Genomic DNA, 23383 nt, shown 5'->3' with positions numbered 1-23383 from the left:
CAGTTTGATACTCTGAATATTCAGTTTCCACTCTTAACTCAATATGGAATAGAGTAAACCTCACCCTGTAATGTAGAGGTAATCAGTGGGACATATCTAATCATAATTTGACCATACTGTATCGCCAGTACCAAGAAATACTACTGCTACTAACTGCTACTTTATTGTTTTCTCAAAATCATCATTTTTGTCTGTTCTGTTTGTTTAAAAAAAAAAACCAAAAAAAAACAAGACAAAAAACATTGTTACGGTAAGCAAAGCATGCTAATACTAATTTTGCAATGTGCTCACTTTTCTCATGCACGCATGCACGCTGTCTGACCACAGAGCAGTTGCAACGTATGGTAGTATTCAGTTCCCACCTCGTCCTCTCTGGTTTAGCCCTTGTCCAAAGTCAGTGTGAACTCCTGGTAGTGATGGTTGAACTCTGATGTTACCTCTCCTGTATTAGATGCTAATACAAGAGCGTACATGCAGTAGGATTCACTCCTGGACCCCCCAGTTTCTCCTTTTCTCTGTTCTTTCTTCCATCTATGTAATAGTTTACAGTGTTCACCTAATCTGTAGAATTTTGTTATGGTTTCAATACTAACACTTCCCCATCTTTCCCTTCTTTAACACTTCGTGAGTTGTTTTGACCCAGTTTTCATGTCTGTTTTGTGTTTTGGATCCCCTCTCCTCTCCTTTCCCTGTCACCACTCTCCAACCCGTTCTTCTCCTCTGCTCTAGTTCGTGTGCCCAGTCTGAAATATCTCTGGATGGTTTCTCTGAGTGCCCTCCTCCCCCAGTGCCTGTTGTACTGCGTGGAGCACGGGAGCGCCTGGCAGTGGAGTTGAGGGACCGCAAAGCACCGCTGGCCATCATGGAGAGCCTCTCAGACGCCGAGTCCCTCTATAGTCTGGACTCCCGACGCTCCTCGGCTGCGTTAAGGGGTTCACCGATGCTGAGTAGCCTCCCATTCCCTTTGGATGCCCCAATCCCGGAGGAGAACCCATCTCTCAGCTCTCGCACTGAACTACTGGCTGCAGACTGCCTCTGCCAGGAAACCCCAGAGCACCTGGGTGAGGTTGGGCCCTTCTTCACCCCACTGGAATCCCGATCCACTCCAGATTACCCCATGCGGCTGTCTCCTGCCACTCCTCACTACAGTGGACACCATTCCCCAGCTCTTCTGAACCAGAGTGTCTTGGCTCAGCCTTTCAAACCAGAGCCAAACGCCAGCCCAAAAATGCTTCCTGATGGGGATCACCAACAGATACCTGGTGTCTACAGCCCAGGGAGCACTCCTAACACTCCCCTAAGCCCACAAATGGGTTCTAAACCAGGTGATAGAGAAAATGAAGGCTGGGAGCTGGATGCAACAGACGAACAATTTAGTGCAGAGACCAAACCGGCAACTTCTTCTCCTCCACCCCAGCTATCCAACGGAAACCCCAGCCAGGCTGTGTTGGAGTTCGCCCAGTACTTAGACTCTCTATTCAGACTGGACGGCAGCAGCTCTCCACCTTTGGAGCTATCTGACGGGGAGTCCGAGTCAGGCCGGGGCTCCTTTGGCCAGGGTGAGTGTCTCGCAGATGGAGAGCGGTTGGATGACAAACAACTTCTGGCCAGAGCAACACTGGAGCCTAATCTAGTCCCCAAGCCCCCACGCACTTTTGCTGGATCTGCTGACCCTTCTTCAGGCATTTCTTTGTCACCCTCCTTTCCTCTCTCGTCATCTGAGGAGCTCAACGACCTTTCCCCCAGTGATGGTCCTCCGCCAGCCATGCACTCCCTACGAACATCTACCCCATGCCACTGTCCTGAAGAGAACTCACTGTCGTCTATGGTGTAGTGTGCTCTGAAGGCTCCAATGTCCATCGCTCTAATTTAAAAGGTGCGGTCATCCAAATTTGAAAACATATCACAGTACATGCATGCGATGGAATGCAGTCACTCATCAGAGATCCGATGACAGAACCTGATTGACCAACTTACAAACTACATCCATTCTTCAGGTGTCCCCTTCGAACTCTGTTTATAGCATTTTCACACTATTGCAATGACTAAGAAAAAAAGATACCTCTCTCTGCATGCCAGGGGGCTGTGCTGCTTTTGGGTGAATATAAATAACTGTAGCTCCACAATGCCATTCCAAAACAATGTTGTCTCACCCACGTGGGGATGTGTCCGCATCGCATCAATTCCCTGACTTAACAAAATCAAAGGGAGAATAGTTAACTGAGCAGGGATTCAAAAACTAAACACTGTAGAAGAGGTTAGCATAGGCACATCACCTGGGTTGATGTACTGTACAGCTTCCTGCACCCTCAGCAGCTCCGGAAATTTGTCCAGCTTTTATTTCATTTTATTTTTTTAAATCAGAAATGTGAAGATGGACATACTTGTTAATAAGCGGAAGTGAGAAGACATTAAGAAACGTTTCTCAGGTCTACAAAGAATTTGACTTTGAGAAAGAGAGTAAGTGTGTTACGTTGGTGAGAATCCATGTGTCTTAAACATTTAGTGATTGTGACAAAGTTATTACAGACGCCTATGGATGTTTTTGAGTCTTTTGGTTACTCTTTATAGTGCATGAAGACTTTCATTTTTTATTTATTTATTCTTGAAGAGGAATTGTCACTAAGCCACTTAGATTGACATTTGGTTACTCTTGCACACATCATATTGCTCAATTTATCCCCTTTGCCAAAAAAATTTAATACATTGTCTTGCCAAATGTATTTATGAAATGTAATTTTGTATACGTATATGGATATTGCTTTATTTAAACATAAGCTAAGTTCATTATCTTCTTCCCTTGCCATTCCTGTTGGTTCCCATGTAGACTGTTACACAGCAACACCACGGAAAAGATGCCATCCTGACATGAAAACACTGCCATGGCTGACATTTTGAAACACAACCTCGGCACATTGGGTTTGAACAAGCAACAAACTTGCCAATAGTTTTTCTCGTCTCATAAATACTGTACATTTCTCCTTGGAGAGCTCTTAGCAATGTGCCCGGGTCAGAGTCTGCATGCTTTATGCATTTCAGAGTAGCATGGCTGATGTAGAACAAGTGTTGTCATTAAGCCACAGTGAATAAGCTCCAAACATGGCCAGAAATGATCATCATATGTTGAACTTAAACTCTTGAAATGCCCAGGTCGCCCGACGGTACCAAACTCTGTGTCCTGACGGCGTCCCAGGATGTCATTTCTCCTGTTCTGACGGTGCTCTCAATCGAGGTGTTTGCTTCCCTTTAATCTGGTTCATCTCAAACCTCTTTGAGGTTGGACTGAATGAATGGCTCAAAACATTACGTATGCCAGTTCTAAAAACTGTGGCATACAAGCTTCCATATCACTCTGGATGTAACAGGTGGCTCACAATTTGCATTATTTATTACAGTTAATGTTGTTATCACTTTTATTGCTATATTTGATGGTATTATTATCCTTATTGCTCTTGCAACAGATTGGTTTGATGTCAGTGGTTTTTATCTCAGTTTTTAGGACAGTGTGGAGAACTTTTTGGACTCTCCCAAATGTAAGGAGTTATATATTTCAGCTTTCTTTTCTGTCCGAGTGGAAAAGTATTTGACATTTTGCCATGGCATGGTGACAATATGTTTTTGTTGTTTTGTATTTTTTTTTGCAAATGTGTCAGTGGTGAGACATGCTGCAGAGTGACAGCTTTCTCACAGTGATCTTTGGTGCAGCGCCACCATCAAGCCTGGAGTCATCATAGTGATCTGTACCGTCTCTCTAATTGGAATCAGATTTGCTGTGGTTACTCACAGCAGACAGCTCCTGCCAGTTTACAGTCTGACACTTCTCTAATCATGCTGCCATTCCCAGTGGATACACAAAGGCTGGGCCAGCTATTTCCTACATTCAGTAGCTTCGCCTGCAGCTGGTCATACACTAAAACACTGCTGAAAGAAAGCACTCATTCTTTCCACCATGATGTGTACAGCACCATCCTCTATGTGTAATTATTTATGCAGATGTCTAAAAAAAAAGATGAAATCCAATAGAGTCATGTAGAAAACAACTATATAACATAAGGAGATAATTACTATATTATAAGATATTGGTATTGACATAGTAAAAATATTTCATCTGAAAGTTATTTATTCAGACTATTGGCAGATTTACAAATTGGTCTATATTGAAAGGAATAATTCAACTCTGTCTTGTCCATGTTTACCTGGTTTGCCTCCCTTCCTTCCTTTCCTGCCCCACAATGAGAATGTATTAAATCCCTTTCCCTCACTGCCCTGCCTGTAATGGAATAAACTGCAAACTATGAAAAAAAAACAATGAATTTCTGTCTTAAATCTTTCAGTATATGTGACTGATATACTCTTGTCAATGTGTTGATGACTGTATATTTAAATGAACCACAAACTGAAGTTCATGTCCCACGTTTCCCGTTTTCCTCATTGTTTCAATGCAGTTTAGTATAATGAGAGTATACTGTACATGTAAACGTCTTATTTAGGAATGTTTGTAATGGAGGTGGTGTTTAGATTCTTCACAAAGTATATTGCTGGCACATTTAAACTACCTACTTTCGGTGCAAAGTGCCCATCATGCATGGAGAGCTGTGCTTTAGGGGGAGGTTTTTCCCCACTTTGAAAAAGGTTGTGCTTTAGATTCGATGCAAAGAATGCGTCATCGGCTTTGGAACTGCTGAGTGCAGATATATTTTGAGTAGAAATGGCATGAGTTATTTTTTTAAGCCCAAGTGTAGGTGCAGTGTACTATGACTGTACAGTAGATGTGATAGAGACCAGGATCTACTGTTGAGCCTTATGGAGGTGTCAAATGACGCAGTGTGGGTGGGAGGTGTCTGCTTGGTAACACCAATGAAGCACCTTGGACCTGTCTCTCAGAGCACAGTTAGCCACTTAAGTGCACTGAGAAAAACTTTAGTACTAATAAAACAAAGAGCCTTTGGCAGTTATTGTTATTCATATACATATAGATCAGTGTTGCTTTTAACTGTATGACCGACACTAGGCTGTTTGTGAAATCTGTGTTTGCTGCCCAACTCAGGATGGAGCAGACCAGTCTAAGGCCAGTATGTTTTTATTTTTAAACAGTGGGTCCCACTACACTCACTACAACTGTAAAACCTGGTGTAATTGATAGTGCATGTTTTACTGCAGATAATTTTATGTTTTGGTTTCACTAATGGTTAACCATCCCAATATAAACAATTCATTATTGGACTAAATAGTTTTAATCTGTTAATCTGGGCCTCGATATATCCAGTGATATATTATGGGGCGGGGGATTTGAACGTTGTCTATTCTTCTTGAATTCTCCATGCCAGCTGATGGCGGTAATGCACCAACCGTGGTTACCGACCGCCAATAAAACTCAAAGAAGAAAAGAATGATGACTTCCGTAAATCACTAAACGACTTCCGGGAGGCGCTAATGTTAGCTTGAAGCTAGGTTATCATTAACACTGTGTTCCTAAGGCTAGATTATTCTTTAATTGTTGCCATGAATTAAAACCGAACTGTCCATTCAGTAAAACGTCTCGGTAAGTAAAACCTGTACCGTTAAAGCTAAACAATAGTCGTCTTTCCGCCCCCCCGTTGGTTTATGACTTAAAAATAACGTTTGACAATAGTGAGCTAATTTAGCACGGATGTTCACACAGCTGGTTTCGATAACTCCTCGCTCCTATTAGCTGCTGTTTGCCTCGATAGTTTCCTGGTTACTTCCTGTCACCTCGGCTCAACAAGGCTCTTCATCCCAAGTGAATATGTTTGTCCTGGTGACATTGGCCGGGTAGCATTTATTATGAGCGTTTACGTTAGCTGTGGGTGTCATCAGTGAACAGCTGTTTCTTTTAACAGACCGGGCATCGCGTCGTCTGAAGTTGTCCCCCCCCCCCCGCGTGTGTCTTCACAGCGACCTGACTGGACAGAGAGGTGTCGGTCATGTACGCCTCGGGGAAGTACAGCGCGCGGGGTCCTGCCCTCATCCCGCGGATGAAAACGAAGCACCGCATATACTACATCACCCTGTTCTCCGTGGTGCTGCTCGGACTCATCGCCACCGGGATGTTTCAGTTCTGGCCCCACTCCATCGAGTCCACAGCCGACTGGACCCTGGATAAACGCAGCGTCCACGACGCGCCGCTGATCCGCCTGCCCGTCTCCAGCCCCATACCCGAGAGGGGGGACCTCAGCTGCCGCATGCATACTTGTTTTGATGTGTACAGATGTGGCTACAACCCAAAGAACAGAATCAAGGTGCCGACCCCACGAAACATGTTTCACCTCACTGATTGTTCCTCGCAGTGGTGGAAGAAAGTCATTTATTTAAGTAGAAGTACTAATATTCCATTACAAGTAAAAGTCCTCAATTAAGAAAACATGTGAACACATTATCTGAAAGATATACTTAAAGTATCGTAAGTAAAACTGCAAATTATGCTGTAAATGCTCAGTCGGTGTTCTATTATATCAGATGTTTCTGGATTATTAGTACTACTGCATTAATGTGTATTTTGGTGCTCTACTTATTTAAGTGTGTGTTTATTTTAACTGCTTTATGTACTGTTGGTTAGTTTAATCTACAGCAACACATCGTATTCCCTAAGATTACATTGCATTTGTAAAATCATCTCTAAAATATCAACAAGCTCAGAAACCTGCATTTTCCAGTTGATCCAAGTAGGTATCAAAATAGTTAATCATGTACATCTAATGCTTAAGTTTATCCCCAAAATTATTCAGATTTGGAGATGCACGGTTTTCACTGGACAGGAAAGGTATGAAAAGCTGAAATCTGAAAAGTAACCAAAGATGTCAGACAAATGTAGTGCAATAACAAGTATTAAATAATATTAACAATAAAAATAAATTTAGAGGAGTAGAAGTATAAAGTTGCATACATTTTACTTTAATAAAGTAAAATACCTCAAATTTGTATTTAAGTTCAGTACTAATGAAACTCCTGCTTTTGTAGGTCTACATCTACCCTCTGCAGAGGTTTGTGGATGAATTGGGGGTTCCCATCAGCAGCACCGGACTGTCTCGAGAGTACAATGACCTGCTCAGTGCTATTTCTGACAGTGACTTTTACACGGATGACGTCACCAGGGCTTGTCTTTTTATCCCGTCTGTTGATGTGCTGAATCAGAACTCCCTGCGGATCAGGGAGACTGCCCAGGCTCTGGCTATGCTGCCCAGGTAAATGTTTACAATAGACCCATCTTAATCAGTTTTAATCACGTAGTCGAGTTTAACGGCCTTGTCACTTTCAGTTTCTCTGTAGCCACGCTTCTTAAATTTTTTAATCCCCAAAGTATTCATATGTGGTGACTATATATTGTGCATGTCGGAAACCAAACAGTATCCTTTGAATACCTAATAATATATTGTTTAACATCCTACATTATCATTACATCCTAAAATGTCAGAAATAACGACCGACGCCCTCATAAGATAGGAATGTCACACGGGCTTACTGATATCTCAAACTTTCTCTTTTCTGGCTGCCATTATTTCATACCACCATTTTTAATAAAACGTTTTCTATGCAGGCAATTTGCTAAGCTGCCATTGTTTAATTTTATATCATTCACATAATCTGCACATTGACCTGTTATTGCAGCACTAATGTTGCTTATGTTTCTGTAGATGGGACAAAGGGATGAATCATTTACTTTTCAACATGTTACCTGGGGGCCCTCCTGACTACAATACCGCCTTGGATGTGCCCAGAGACAGGTAGCTACCATAAATCTTAAACGCTATCTCAGTGGTTAAGAAAGGCTTCATTATACTCTGAATCATTGTGAAATAAAAAATGACCAATTATGATTTAATTCCACGCCGTCCTTAGTACTGCATATTCAAATTATCCAGAGCAATTATGTACATTGCTGGCTGGTTGTAGTTAATAGCTGCTCATATTTAGATCAGAGGTAAAGGTTGCTCTCATAGTCTTGGTTTCCACTTCCGACTTGTAGGTATAAATTAAAAAGAGAATTTCTTGTTTTTGTATATTCTGTTTCAGGGACAGTTAAAATAAGTTTTCAAGCAAAAATTGGATAATACAACCGTAAGTTGTATTTACTAAACTACAGTCACTCAGATGGTGTTGAATGATCGGATGATGAAGATGATTTGATGAACATGAAAGAGCTTATATGATAGCAGGTAGCAGATAATGTATTTTCCAGAGGCTTTGAGGGGACATTTCAAATCCGGCTGAGACCGAGAACACTATCTTTAGCTGTAAAGAATTTCCTGGACTCATCCAGCTGGAGTCCATTTGGCATGGAGCCTCATCAGAACCAGGTGTGTGTGTGTGGCGGTATGTTTCCACTTTAGATTCACCTTGCCTGTGAATAGAACAATACAAAATACATTTCATCACCTAGTGGACTATATGGGATCTATTAACCAGGCCACTTAGCCTTATCTGATGTCACTTTATGTCTTACATCAGCATTGCTGGTAGCAAAAAATGCCCACACAAAGTAAAAGAGTTAATTGATAAATTTGTGTTGTGTAACAGTGTGTTCCTGTTGCTAATTTGTGTTGAGGTCCCCTTTTTGTGGAAGCATCATTACAGTCCAGGTCCATTTGTTTCAGAGCGCTGCTGGCTGGAGGGGGTTTCTCTACATGGACCTACCGACAAGGTTATGATGTCAGCATCCCAGTTTACAGCCCCCTTTCTGCGGATGTCGAGCTGCCTGAGAGACAGCCAGGGTGAGCACATGTCATGCATTAACTCTCATTATCCTGTTTGAGTGTCACATCATGACCTAATTACAGTCACTTTACCTTTTCTGTGTGAACTTTGCATGTTCTCCCCGTGTTGTTCACGTGGGTTTCCTTCGAAGACATGTATGATTGGGTTTATCTTCCTGTAAAGACCCCTGCCCAAGGAACTGACAAAACAACTGGAGTTGTTCCACGGTTGCTGCATTGTGTGGCTGCCCACTCTTCCTAATGTGTGCAACACAGAATGTGTCTCACTTCCCCACAGGGATTAATAGACTACTTTTGATTTTTTTTTAAATATCTGTGAAAAACCTCTCTACATACAGCGATCAGTATTTATGAGGGACTTCTAAATATAATACAAATTAATTGGTGTTCATCGAGACTAAGAAGAGTTTAAAAAAAAAAAAATTATAGTCAACAATATAAAATATAACTTAATAAGAAGTTGCATATCTCCTGTTTCCATTTGCCTAGGCCGCGGCGCTACTTTATTCTGTCTTCACAAACTGCCATTCACCGGGAGTACCGCGCCGAACTGGAACGTTTGAAGGAAGAGAATGGAGAAGCACTGCTCCTCCTGGACAAGTGTAGCAACCTCTCACAGGGTGCTGCTTCTGCACGAAAACGGTGCTACAAGGGGCAGGTCTATGACTACCCACAGATCCTGCAGGTGGGAAGCACAACTGCATAAAAACTATCTATTTCAAGGATGAAGAGTATCAAGCTGTGCTATCTTTAAATTTCTAGAAATCCAATCTACAAGAAATTTCCATCTCAATTTCCAGTGTTTGTACTACAGATAGTTTGTGCATATCAAGCAGTAGGTACAATGGATAATTTATACATCTTTTTAGCTTATATTTTACTACTCCGTAACAATGGGCACAGCACTTCCTGAAACCTGATAGTTCCTGGTACTTCAGGACCTCATTGAGAGCTGAACCCTTTTGGGGATTATAAATTACAGCACAGAAAGTAACACTAGAACTAATTGACTACGTTGTGGTCGAAGTTAAGTTCCTAAAATCAGAAGTGGTAGGTGGAGGCTGGTTTTTGTTTTGTACAATGTTAAATCATGTTGATATTTTTCTCCCAACCTGTCTCTACAGGAGTCTTCATTCTGTGTGGTCTTGCGAGGGGCACGTTTGGGTCAGGCTGCCCTCAGTGATGTGCTGCAGGCCGGTTGTGTTCCCATCATCCTGGCTGACTCTTACATTCTTCCATTCTCTGAAGTGCTTGACTGGAAAAGGTCTGACTAAGTCTTAAAACAGTGTAAAATAAATAAATGGTTTGACAGCCTGTCATTTTTAGTTTACTAATTTAAGGTCTCTGTTTCTGCACAGGGCATCTGTAGTTATTCCAGAGGAGAAACTATCAGAGATGTACACCATTCTAAAGAGCATTCCTCACCGACAAGTGGAAGAAATGCAGAGACAGGTACAAGTGTCAAACTGAAGAAAAAACATCTCTTAGCAAACTTTTGCAAAGTGCCTTACATTCAGTTCCAGTTTGAGAACTCAGATTGACATGGTGGTCAGAGGTGTTGTCACTTGGGTTGGAGCACTTGCATGTCGTGTCTGAGATGTGTCTGTTTCTTAACCAGTCAAGTCTGGGGAAGCCAAAACAAATTTCACGTGATGTGCAAAAGACAGAAATTTGGATACTAACCCCACTTTTTGTAAGTTTGAATTTCCTCCTTTGCTCAGTTTAGATTTTAAAAGGCTTTCAGAAGACTCACCTATGTTGATTTTAGCTCGAGTGAAATGCACGGAAGACGGCTTGCTCTCTTTCCATTTGATATCTGTATTGAGCCACAATAAACACAAGAAAAAGCAGCCATGTTAGAAGTGCACCAGTTCAGCTGCTCCTCATTCCCTTGTATCAACTCTAGTCCATTTACCAATTATACTGGCCAAACAGACATATTTTAGGCCAAGGGCTCAGAGATGGGCTCAGGGTTGGATTACACCAGACAAGCTCAAAAACATGGCTTGCTCGTTGGGTTGTGGGGTTTGGTGGAGGTATTCTGCTGTGGACTGCTCACAGCAACTTGGTAGCATAGATCTGATACTGTTATTCATTGGTCACAGTACTCCACTGCCTGCTTTGATGGATGATGGATTGAACTTGTTGCATATCGAGTTTTGTCTGAGACATCCATATACTGAAGTAATTTAGTGTGAATTACTTACATCAGAGCTTTTGTGCTATTGGTTAAATATCTGACTCTAAACCCACACTAGAATCATTACGGTGTGCTGTCCTATTGAACCGACAAGTATTGGGGAAAAAAATCATCAAATTTGGTCCGGTTTATTTTTTTATTTTTTTTAACCGACATTAAATGAGGATTAGTGATTTATAACCTGAATTATCATTTGAATATTTTAAACAAAGTTTCTCAGCAGACTTTTACTTAATCATAAGGTAAAATGCCAAGAAAGCAAGATACCTGCATCCTACTTGTCTGGCTTCATTCATACATTTGCAATGTGTGTGCTGTAGGCCCATTATAAAAATCCATGTAAGCACTTAACACATAGCTTGCTGATGATAATAGGTGCATCCTAATATCCATACCTGCTGTATTTACGAGTAGCCATGGGCCTACTTCTGTGATGTATTTTCAGTAATTGCCACATTTCCCAAATACCTCATAAGATTGTGAGCATATGAATATAAATCAGAGGTCACAGTGGCACACTTGATTAATACAATTATTCCGATTAAAGTCAATAGCAAGACGGTCACTAGAAGGATCCCTGGGGACTCTAGGCCCACACAGAATATTTATTCTATTAATGTCTACAAATAATTCTCAATGTAATAGATATATTATTTCAAGGAATAAACTAATCATCTACATCCCTTTTATAATATTTATTTTAGGCAGAAAATACAAGATGAACATAATAAAACTGTTTGGGCCTGTTTATGATACAACCAAAACAATTCGAAGTAAACATAAGGTGTTTATAGCAGGTTCATATCCACATGTAGGGCAGGTCAGTTTGAATAGCTCTGCACTACAATTACAGTTACTGTCGGATGACAGTAAATGTCGCAATAATTAAAAAAAAAAAAAATCGAACAAACCTTAAACAGGGGTTTATGTTTTGATGTGGTCTGTTGAGCTGATGTACTTCATAATTTTGCCAACAGAGGGCTCAGCAGTCCTTGCCTTCATACAGCGCTATGTTCCCATGTGGTCTGACTTATGCTTACAAATGTAAAAATAGTATTGGACAATGCACACTTGCCTCAACGGAAATACCATGTAATGAAAAACTCATGTTTTTTTCATCTGTCTCGATTAAGGTTTTGTCAATATATATTATAGTCACAACTTTTTGGAGTCAGTGGCTGAAGAAGTACCTGTTATATCACAGCCAAATGGCTCCTCCAGCAAAAAATCATGGGGAAAAATTTGTTGTTTAGGTCATTTGGTTGGGAGACCGAAAGCTGTTTGACTAAAGCTAATAGATACATGCTTTTTGGGTAAAAATGAATAGAATTGAATCCCCAAATTAGTGTTAATTTTGGTAGTTTTTTTCTTTTTTTTGTTGTTGTGACCAAAGCAAAGAAGGATGCACATTTGGTGAGCTTAAGGAGTAAGTCTTCTCTGAGACCTGATCAGATTGTGATAGTCTACTGTTGAGCTTCCACCAGTAGTCAGCAGACTTGATTCAGACAGCTCAACTCCTTTTGAAATTTGAGATGATGTAATAGCATCCATTTGGGTCACATTTTAAAGGCCGCATACTAAACAGCTGTGAGATGTTAACAGTCCTCAAGTGAGGCCACTGAGCCCATGTTTGTGTACTGAGTCCCGTGAGCTTTGTTTGGGTCATACCCTCAAAATGGGACACATACACTACAGATATTTATAAGATTAGTAGAGTCAAATCAATTTTGTTATTAGATTAGAATTATAAAATAGGAGGAGGGAGTTCTTGCCTAAAATGGAGTTCAACTTCCTCCTCATCCTTTCCTCTACTGTTGCCTTAAATATTGAGCCTCAACCTGACCAACAGATTATTTTTTTAGTCTGTTAAACCTACCTTTCTCCTCAACTTTATTGTGGTCTCCTATACACTGTACACTGGCTGCAGTTGATTTATAGATGATGTGAAGTCTGTCTTCTCTCTTCACCCCCACACTGTCTGCTTTTCTTCAGTCCTTTTTTACCTGCATCCCATCATATTGAACTGAACATTTAGGATAATGGCTGGTGTCCGTGTCTTTTTGGTCAGTCAATAATGTCATAACAGCTCCTTTATCGTACCCATCTGGAGGTGCAAATTTGATCTCCTTGAACGACCAACCAAGGTCCTCCACCAGATTCCTATTCTCTTTCCTTACTATCATAAATGCAGGAGTTATGAGAAGTTTACTGCTCAAAGTTAAACATGAGATCTAAAGCGTAAAGGCTGAACACAGGAGGACAGTACTACCCCGGGCTGTGCCTTTGTGTTCTACTGCAGAATGTTTTAGAGCCACACAAACTAGATTGGAAGTGTAGCAGTCTGTAATCTAGGAAACCAGTGGGCTTACTGGCACCAGGACTGTGTAATCCCACCTTTATTTTAGCTGCTCTAAAAAGGACTGATTTAAACAGGGTAATTGATTATTAAATTGCGAGTGAGTGGGTTTATGTGTGCATGTCTATCTGCGCGTGTGTGTGGAAATGTTTTGATCACAGTTAAAAGTAAAGTGCTAATAAATCTTGAGCAAAACAATATTCCCAGTGAACAGCTCACACGATTGAAGCAGACTTGGTTTTTGCTGCTGTTTTTGATTATGTCAAAAACACTAATGATTGCCTGGGTCTGTCCACAGCTCAGTGGCTGGCAATTCCGCTCTATAGGTTTAACCATCTGTCAGGCACTTGACAACTTCCACTGAGTTAAACAAAGCGACGCAGACTACTGTCAGCTATATTGTTTCTGTTCATCACTTTGACCTTTTTGTTTTAATGATTTCAAATAACCAAATAGTGGGAGCTGCTGGGGATGTCTTTAAACCAGAAGGAAATGAGAAGATTATTTGGTTTTAACTAAGCATTACATCAGATGTCCCCTACGCTTGACTTGCATTGTTTCTCACCATTGACTGCAGGTTTATGGTTATAAATTACATCATACATACTTTTTTTAATTAGTGAAAAAAAAAGTTGAATAACTCATGAATTGAGTGGGTCAGTGTTGTCATATTCGCTGCACCTTTTTTTTTTTTTTTTTTTTTTTTTTTTTTTTCCCAGCAGAAGAACAAACAGGAACGTAGACTACAGGCTGAATACTGAAATCGAAAGACAGAGTGAGGGTTTCTCTTCTCTCTTGCAGTGATGTCTGTTCTTCCCCGCTCATAAAAATTCCTGCAGGCGCTGGGAGAGGGTGGAGGGTGGCGGTATGGGCCCCCGGGCCAGCACAGTTTGCTTTCTGCCTCCTCCCGGTTGGAAAAGAAACTTTCATCACTGGCTGATTTATAGGCCACCGGGATTCTCCCTGGGGATTAGAAAGTCTTTTGGATTCTCCTCACCCTCTCTGTAAAAATAAATGCTGTTTTTGTGTAGTTGTACATCTCCAGCTTTTCGTCTCATAAGCACACATCAGCGATTTCACGTACTTACGTTTTCACAAGATCTTTGTTTAACACACATTGGCCAATAATAGACATAGGTACATTTCATTAGAAGAGGAGATAGAAACTATAAGGAAGCTGACTTCTCTCAATGGAAACACTCAAATATTCAAATCCTGTGTCTCCTACAGTTTGTGTAATGGATGAACTGATGGAGCCGGGTCAGTGTAGCATGGTGCCTCCTGGCAGGAGATAGTGTCGTTTGAAGCTTCATTAACTGTTATAGGCTTTTCTCACCTCTGAACTGTCCCTTGACGTTTCTTTATTGTCAGAGCTTAAATTAGCTACCTTGAATATACAAAGCAGATATTGTTTTACATGCTTGTAGTTTTGACTAAATGAAACTAAGTGAAGTGAATTGCGATTGAGGGCAGTTGGAACTGGATATTCCAGCATCCAATGTGATAATATCAAGGTATGGGTTAAGAGTTTACACTTATCATAAAGTCTGCTATTTAAAGCAGAGAGCTGTTGAAGTAAAACAGACACAGTCAAAAGAGATTTCATAGGGCTTCAGAGAAAAGTTGTTGAAAGACAAAGAGTCTTGAGAGGGCTGCAAAATTGTCTTATAAAGATCTGGACCATGGGGAAATATCTGGATTTTACAGTTATGACTTCACACTGTTATTTTCTGCGATGGCCGTACTCCATTGCATAAGATAAGAGTAAAAATAAAAAATGTTTTAGAAGCAACATCATGTCAACAGCTGACTGAAATAACATCTTATTCAGTTTAATGTAAATTTTTGCCGTTCACGTAAACATAGTCATCAGCTCAGACATAAAAAGTACAATTTCTGTTCCTTATTATTGATATTTTCATCACGGTCACTTAATCTGATTGTCATTTTTGTTAAGTCAGTACAAATATGCATCATGTTATTCTCTTGGCTACATCAAAGAAACATCTCTGCAAGTTAAATAGAGAGGGGGGGTAGATTTAGTTTAATGTGCAATGTTGATCCTAAAGCATGTGTTGTGTTTGCTTTTTCTTGCCCATTTTTGTTTATACAGATACATTGAAAGTAGTTGTGTTCATTTGTTTCTAGGCAAGGTGGTTCTGGGAGGCCTACTTCAGCTCCATGAAGGTGATTGGCTTGACATCGCTCCAGATCATCAATGACCGCATTTACCCGTACGCTGCACGCACCTATGAGCAGTGGAACAATCCACCTGTGGTGGTACGTAACAGTGAACACTTGATGTTGACATGCATTTTGTATATTTGTTTAGCAAGATTATTGTATTATCATTGCGTTCTAACATTATTATCTTCAGTTGTGTTCTGTTGTTTTGCCATCTCTATACTCTGAAGGCTGTTCTCCTCCAACACAGCTCTATAATCTATACAGTAGTGTGTTCTACTGCGCTAAGCCACTCAGATGTATTCCTATAAGTCCTTTTATTGCAGACATCTGAATGACACTCATCCAGAATGAAGTTTTGGCCTTTCAGACGCTCACAGTGTCACATAAGCTCTCCCCCTCTTCTGTGCCTTGTAAATCGAAGCCTCTAGTAGAGTGACAGTAGATGTATTCCCCCTTTCTGAAGCGCCACACATGCAGCGCTTCACATTTTGGTGTACACCCAGCCAGCTCTGAGGCAGCCAGCTTGTGTCAGCAGTTCTGTACTAGGAGGATGCCTCCGCTGTGGTGAAAAATAAGTTCCTGTACGTCTGAGTCATTGCGTTTGTAGAGTACACTGGATGCGAAGAATGGTGCGTGTGTTTAGCATCCCTGTGGTTGTGGGAGTTTGTGGCTGCAGACATCTTGGCTGGGCGACCATCTCTCAGGAGTTGTTAATCAGCCCGGTCTGATGTCAAGTCTCCTCCATCCTACGCCTGTGGGATAGAGGCGTGTGCTTGTCAGCGTGTGTAGATGCATAATAATGCCTGTGGATCTGTCGGATGCCTACAAGGATCCCAGTATAAGTAGATCTACTGAAATTCTAAGCTAAGAAAGGTGGCAGTCACAGTGAGGATGCATGGGTGTTAACAAGCAGTGCTCTAATGTTGTTGTTTTTTGGTGATTTCAGTCAAATCTGTTCAGTTATTCAGGATTAACTGTTTGAGAAACTACATTATCTAGCTGTTTTTTCTCTGAGCAGGTAGCATGTAATCAACAGTTGCTCTTGACATTGCCCACTTGTGTCAAAACATTTTGTCAGAGCGTCCAACCCAATCCATCCAATCTATCAGCATTACGCTGGTTTCAAAGTTTTTCCAGACGCAGAGGAGGTTAATTGTGTCAGGGTACAGACCTTTGGCCATTCCTGCCTCAGATAGGAGATGAAGTGTTCTCTGGATGGATTCAGTGAATGGATGGTGAGAAGAACTTGCACACAGCACTAAATAAATCAGGCAGACATTTCTCCCCCTCTCGTCTTATAGTCTTTGGGATGGTAATTGAAAGCACATTGCCCAGGACTGCTGGTGCCTTTGGAGAGGGGGGTTCAGAATAAGGGACAAGCTGCTTTTTGTTTGAGATTTGTAGGTAGGGGTTTATACATTACAAGAGCTGAGGCATCTCAGACTTTCAAATTTGTCTGAGTTTAAAACATTTTTGTCGCAATTGGGACCTGCGTGTGTATTGGGGCATTTTTGTTTTAACTTTGTTTTCCTGAACATATGATTTGAATTGAAAGAACTGCTATGAGGTTTAAGTGCAGACTTTCAACTGCATATTAAAGGTTTATATTCACATTTGATTAACCATTTACTGTAAAATATATCAGATGAAATCCCCCAAGGGTAAAAAGGGTGCACTGTTTAATTCAATTCAATTTTATTTATATAGCGCCAAATCACTAAACAGGTTATTTCATGGCACTTAACACATTAAAGTCTTTACAGCAGAACTTTACAACATTATACAGAGAAACCCAACAATTCAACAATTCCCATATAAGCTAAGAGGGAAAAACTCCTCTTTAAGAGAGAAAAACCTCCAAAAGAGGGAAGGAAAAACTCCCTTTAACAGGAAGAAACCTCCAACAGAACCAGGCTCAGAGGTGAGTGGAGCATCTGTTAACAGAACCGGACTCAGAGGTGGGCGGAGCATTTGTTAACAGAACCGGACTCAGAGGTGGGCGGAGCATCTGTTAACAGAACCAGGCTCAGGGGTGAAGAACATCTGCCTGGACCGGTTGGGGTGAGAGGAGAGTCAGGATGATGTGGTTCCATAAGATCTGTCAGGATGATGTGGTTCCATAAGATCTGTCAGGATGATGTGATTCTATAAGATGTCAGGATGATGTGGTTCTATAAGATCTATCAGGATGATGTGGTTCTATAAGATCTGTCAGGATGATGTGGTTCTATAAGATCTGTCAGGAAGATGTGGTTCTATTAGATCTGTCAGGATGATGTGGTTCTATAAGATTTATCAGGATGATGTGGTTCTATTAGATCTGTCAGGATGATGTGGTTCTATAAGATTTATCAGGATGATGTGGTTCTATTAGATCTGTCAGGATGATGTGGTTCTATTAGATCTGTCAGGATGATGTGGTTCTATAAGATTTATCAGGATGATGTGGTTCTATTAGATCTGTCAGGATGATGTGGTTCTATTAGATCTGTCAAAGCTAAAACAAGAGAAATATTATCTCTAAATCCCATCAGTACTCTTGCTGCAGCATTTTGGATCAGCTGCAGGTTTTTAATGAGTAATTTGGACATCCTAACAACAAGGAATTACAATAATCCACCCTGGAAGTAACTAATGCATGGATTAATTTTTCTGCATCACGCTGAGGAAGGATTTTCCTGATTTTGTTAATATTACATAGATGCTATAGTTGTGAACATCTTCAATAGCCTTAAAAGCCCAAATTAAAATTAAATAAATAATATAACATAACGCTGTCCCAATACAAATGAATTGTACTGTCTTGTGTTACACCTTTTTTACTTGTATCTTTCAATGATACATTTAAATATTATATTTAATTTACTACCACTCTGCCCCTTTATCTGTGTACATACATAAAGTAATACTTCATACCAACAGTAATAAACAAGATACCAGCAATTGAAGTATTGCTTATTTGTGCCAGTTAAAAGTTGAATAATAAAATGTTTTGGCTTGAATGTTTCTACGTAAATAGGCATTTTTAATCCTCGTCAGTCCTTCGTTTTATCTTGTTCCTAATCTCCGTACCTTTGAGGCTGTCTTAGATTAGTGAAGAACCACTAAGCAGTTCAAATAAACAAATAAGATTCTTTTTTTAAAACGTAAATATAAAGTATAACAAACATGGCAACTCCTTCAGATCTGTAGGTGACAAATTGAGCTGCGGCTTTCTTTTCATCTAATTTGTTCTGTTTGACAAATAACTTAAGTGGTCTCTGTGTCTCTTATTCCGTTCTAATGAATCTGTGCTGCGTATATGTGTCAGTTTAATTATTTCCCCCTCTGTTTGTATGACAATGTGTGAACGACCACAGGGAAGTTTCCACTTGCCAGTAAAGTGAGTTTTTATTGGTGGTGAAGTGACTGATGTTGTGTAAAAGCCAGTGACTGTGTCTCTGTTGACAGACTTGTGTTGATGCCGTGGAAGGAGCCACATAATCACTCTGTGGCCACCTGCAACCAGAGGAGAAACAGGGTTTATATGTACTTCAAGAAGCCCGCAGATTTACTGTTAGATGTGCTCTCTTTGCCTCTTTCAGACTGATTGTCACTGTAACCAGGGTGGAACATTTTGGGAGCCTTTGATGAAGTTTATCAAAAGTAGACCCTGATGCTCTTATATTTGTCATTGTTACGGTTGCACATGTTTGATAGTGAAAGATAAGAGTAGCCTTTTTTTTTTGTCTTGAAAAAAACAACCCTAATAAGAAAAGTTATTGTTGGCATCGTGGCTATCACTGGTTGTCTTTTGGCTTACGCCAATCCAATGTGTGCCCGTAACTGTTAAAGTTTTGCGTACACACATACCATCAGAAAACTCCTGTGGCTTCCTCCCTTTAACAGTGTCATTTGATCTAAGCTGGAGTCAGTGCGACTCCCAGGATTTACAGGCCATTTTAAAGGGGAGCAATGAAAGAAAAGGCCAAGTCCCACACTGACGATAGACGGCCGCTCAGCACAACCTGGCAAACTCTACTCTTTCACTGCCCCCGCCCCGCCCGGTGGCTCTTCCTCCTCCACCTGGTCCCACCCCATTTCTCATGCTTCCCACAAGAGTTTCACTTATCATAATAACATCACAAGAGCAGCAGACACAGGAGGATACACAACCTGCCTTGTCAAACTCCTTCCTGACCTCTCTTGTCCTTCTGTGCTGCTGCTGTTGCTTCTGTGGGGTTTAATCGGCACTCTGACTGGAACCTCTTGGAACTAAGTGCTCTGCCTCTGTTCACCCCTGAGAGACAGTATTGGACAATTCTTGCTCCATTATTTATATATATATATATTAAAAAAAGCAGAACATCATCTGGAAATTACGGCAGGTGACCTCACTGTCCAGTGAAGCACAATTATAGTGCATTAAATCATGGAAACCATGACGGATGAGTCTGACACAGAATGAATGAGACTAACTCGACTGCAGCTTTCCATAGAAATACAAAAAGAGTGAATGCTAACTGTTGAAAGAAGATATTTCAAACCTCTGAAGTTTGTTTTTCTTTGTTTTCTTGTCCTGTGTAGAAGTGGTCCAGTGTGAACAGCCCTCTATTCTTACCACTCATCCCACCAAGAGCTCCTGGCTTCACAGCAGTGGTGTTAACCTACGATCGCGTTGAGAGTCTTTTCCGGGTCATCACAGAAATCTCCAAGGTGCCTAGTTTGGCTAAGCTGCTGGTGGTGTGGAATAACCAGAACAAGAGCCCTCCTGAAGGTTAGTGACACAGATTCTAATCAAAAACAATACATTTCATGAAATACTCCAAGATATACATTAGCTGTTTGACGACCGAGTTACAAGTTTATTAGGTCAAACTAAACTAGTTAGCTAAAAGTACAAGAGTACAATAAAATAGTGTTGCAATAAATACTACCTTAAAGTGTTTCTAACACTTCTTGTTACAGAATATATCTCTAGCCATACTAACACGTCTGAAAACACGTAACACATGACCATTCACCTACACTGGGCAAGCCACCCAAAACTGGTGATACGCAGTGTTCGGTGACCAAGAAGATTGTGTGACCTGTAGTGTTTTAGCAGGTTTGGTTTGGTTTAGGCAAGAGTGTGATGGTTAGAGTAAGAATATCACAGCAGGTCACAAAATCTGATGGATCACCAAACACCGGCCCTCCATTAGAGCAGGTGATGCAGCTGGACACTGGAGTTGTCGTAAGTTGTTTTAATAATAGCTTCTAAGCTGGCATAGCATATTAAATAATAAAATGTAACTGCACAACAGCTTAGAGTTTAGACTACAAGGTCAGTAATGCCTGTAATTGGTTATTCATGTTCAGCTAAGCACTAGTACTGAAAGATGATATAATTTGTTGTCTTACAGAAAAGGGTCATGTGATATGGGTGAGATGAAGCGGTATAGGATACATTGAGTGAATAAATCTAATCAAGAAGTGAATGTAGTTGTACGTGTCATCGTTTTCAATAGTCGCTGCTTCCACTTATCCAAACTAAAACACAATCCTGGAGTTTTCAAACCAAAACTGTGTTAGCAGTGATTCCAAAAGTCTCAGTATTAAGGGCACCATGAAAGTCATATGTTTTAAAACAAAAACGTGTTCGTGTGTAACTAGTCTGCGTGCTGCTAAATGACTGATTTAATTATTTGTACCCACAATTTAGTCCCCACTTCCTGCTCATGACAGCTGCCACGCTGAAAGCGAAAGTCATTAGCTCAATACCAATGAGTGTAGCTGAGCTAGTAATGCCACTAAAATTACGTATGGACTTCATGTGAGTTACTCTAGTTTTCCTTTTCCCTTTCTCTGTCCACATGATTGTGGTTGTTAAAACCCAACGTGAATGCTCTGCTGCGCAACAGATGAGTGATAATGGCGAGAGCAGCCAAGCCTCATCTCTCCACAATAACAAGCTGAATGCGAGCGCCACAACTGTCTGGATTTCTGTTTCACAGAGCAGTTTGGTGACACATTGCATCAAACAGAAAAGAGTATTAATCAATCAGCCAGACCTTCTTTGTGCTTTACAGTAAAAACAATACCAACCCCCCTCCACACACACACACACACACACACACACACACACACACACACACACACACACACACACACACACACACACACACACACACACACACACACACACACACATCACACACACATCACAATCAAACCATCCACACTCAACGCAATAAATAAATACACTGCAGAGAACAGAATCAACCACATGAGGAGCAGAGGAAACGCTATCTGTCACACAGATTTGTAATGAGGAAACACCAGAGGAAGGGATTAGAGTTCAATAAAAATAAAAACCAACTAAAATGCATAAATAAATAGTCAAATAATTATATCACTTAAATGATATCAAGACAATTTTATGTTGATGCTTTACTCAATACGCAGCACCCCAAACATAGTCACGCTTCATTTATTGGCACCAAGAAGAAAGAAGCCTTTTGTAGGTCTCTACTGATTTACCAGCAATACTCTGTTTAACTTGAATTTTTATTGTCACCTATCTGTTCCTCTGACAAGATTTCATCAGTTGTAGTCCATCACAGATTTGTCATACTAAGCCCTGATTAGTTGTAATTTATTGCTTGCTCCTGTAATTATTTGCTTCAATATGGCAGATAAGTAAAAAGCAGTTAATCGTACTTTAGCCACTGACAGCTTAACTCGGATAAAGCCCGTTTTCTGACCAAGAACTAAATCTGTCCTACTGTTGTAAGAGTTGGCTAATGTCATGAAGTCGTGAGATGACTTTGAAGTGCTCCCTCATGGCTGTGAGTTGCCTTTTCATTAGAGGCATCAGCGGCGCCTGGCTGGAGCTTTGTGTCTCATTAGCATTAACAAGGAGCCATTGATGGGTCAGACTCACGGGGCTCAGGCCAATATAAAGGCAGATTTCTTCCCCATTCACACCAAGCCTTCATCTGATGTGTTTACGAGCTCTTATTTTGCTTCCTCCTGTGTCTTAAAGATGCTGCTGACCAAGTCGTGTTTTTTACACTTCTAGCATTGTTGCTTTTTTTTTATTTGAGTCTAGAGATCATGTTTTGTTCCACATCTAAATGACATTATGCTTATCAAAATGTCTTGACCTGCTTCTGTGCGTCTGTTCATACTTCTCCTACCTTTGCAGCAGCTGAGATTAACTACCACACTGCTAGACAATAACATAACAGCATAAAACCACAGCTTAGCCTTCACAACATTTACAGTGTCTACATGTTGACCCATGCCAAGGTGGGACTAAAGTTTTAAAATTCATATAATAGCCTATAATTCCCTTTCTCTTACGGTCTCATTCCAACCTTGGAAATAAAAGAAGGGATGACAGCAGCAAGGGGAGAGTGAAAGGAGAAACTCCGGGCATTTAACATAGCAGTTTTCCTGACAATAGCTTTTGACAGGAGACCTCAGACATGGTTAGGAGGACCTGGAGCTCCTCTTATAGGCTGCCAGGCCCCAGTTACTCCATTAATGAGGATACACATTCTGTGTGATCCGTCTGTGCCATAGTCCGTGCCATGGACACTGCCCAAGATCTTTGAAACGCTCCCCTGAAAAAACACTTTGTTGCTGTGCCGCATGAAGAATCATACTGTGGTTAAATTTGCACGTGCTTGAGGTTAGAGTAGCGATACGAGTCAGTGAGTGAAGTTAAACTCCCAGAGCACATTTTTCCACTGCCCGTGCAGATTTCAAAATCTCAAGTCAGTGGTAAAGACGTCATAATTCCTCACCCATCTTCAGACACTCATATTTATCATTTTCTTCAGCCCATAAAATATTATAGTATAGTATTATAGTGTCACAAAGTGCACACACAGTATATACGGTATCTTTTGTACAGATCAAATTAAACCAATTATTATCAGT

General features: G+C 40.7%; 2 protein-coding genes across 6 annotated transcripts in view; both read left to right on the top strand.

The window, feature by feature from the left end:
* Positions 1 to 4015, top strand: part of dagla (diacylglycerol lipase, alpha) — a 33750-nt gene extending 29735 nt beyond the window's left edge. For 4 of the 5 annotated variants that reach the window (XM_069697616.1, XM_069697613.1, XM_069697614.1 and 1 more), the window contains 2 exons: positions 233 to 250; positions 730 to 4015. In XM_069697616.1, the coding sequence (XP_069553717.1) occupies positions 233 to 250; positions 730 to 1834 (1123 nt within the window). In that variant the 3' untranslated portion in view covers positions 1835 to 4015. The remainder of the gene's footprint in view (positions 1 to 232; positions 251 to 729) is intronic. The other variant, XM_069697617.1, reaches the window with a different exon arrangement.
* Positions 4016 to 5408: 1393 nt separating this feature from the next.
* The window catches only part of ext2 (exostosin glycosyltransferase 2), a 22988-nt gene continuing 5013 nt past the window's right edge, over positions 5409 to 23383 (top strand). The window contains exons 1-10 of the mRNA XM_069697611.1: positions 5409 to 5542; positions 5862 to 6260; positions 6979 to 7202; positions 7653 to 7742; positions 8613 to 8729; positions 9222 to 9417; positions 9857 to 9996; positions 10091 to 10184; positions 15437 to 15568; positions 20042 to 20231. Coding sequence (XP_069553712.1) covers positions 5946 to 6260; positions 6979 to 7202; positions 7653 to 7742; positions 8613 to 8729; positions 9222 to 9417; positions 9857 to 9996; positions 10091 to 10184; positions 15437 to 15568; positions 20042 to 20231 — 1498 coding nt within the window. The 5' untranslated portion in view covers positions 5409 to 5542; positions 5862 to 5945. The remainder of the gene's footprint in view (positions 5543 to 5861; positions 6261 to 6978; positions 7203 to 7652; positions 7743 to 8612; positions 8730 to 9221; positions 9418 to 9856; positions 9997 to 10090; positions 10185 to 15436; positions 15569 to 20041; positions 20232 to 23383) is intronic.

Source organism: Brachyistius frenatus, unplaced genomic scaffold, assembly GCF_029030835.1.
Source record: "Brachyistius frenatus isolate BFR_SWC_R1_liver_20210118 unplaced genomic scaffold, ASM2903083v1 Contig_24, whole genome shotgun sequence".
In the NCBI taxonomy this organism is placed as follows: Eukaryota; Metazoa; Chordata; class Actinopteri; family Embiotocidae; genus Brachyistius; species Brachyistius frenatus.
Note: the sequence above shows the minus strand (reverse complement) of the source record. Positions and strands in the feature narration are given on the sequence as shown.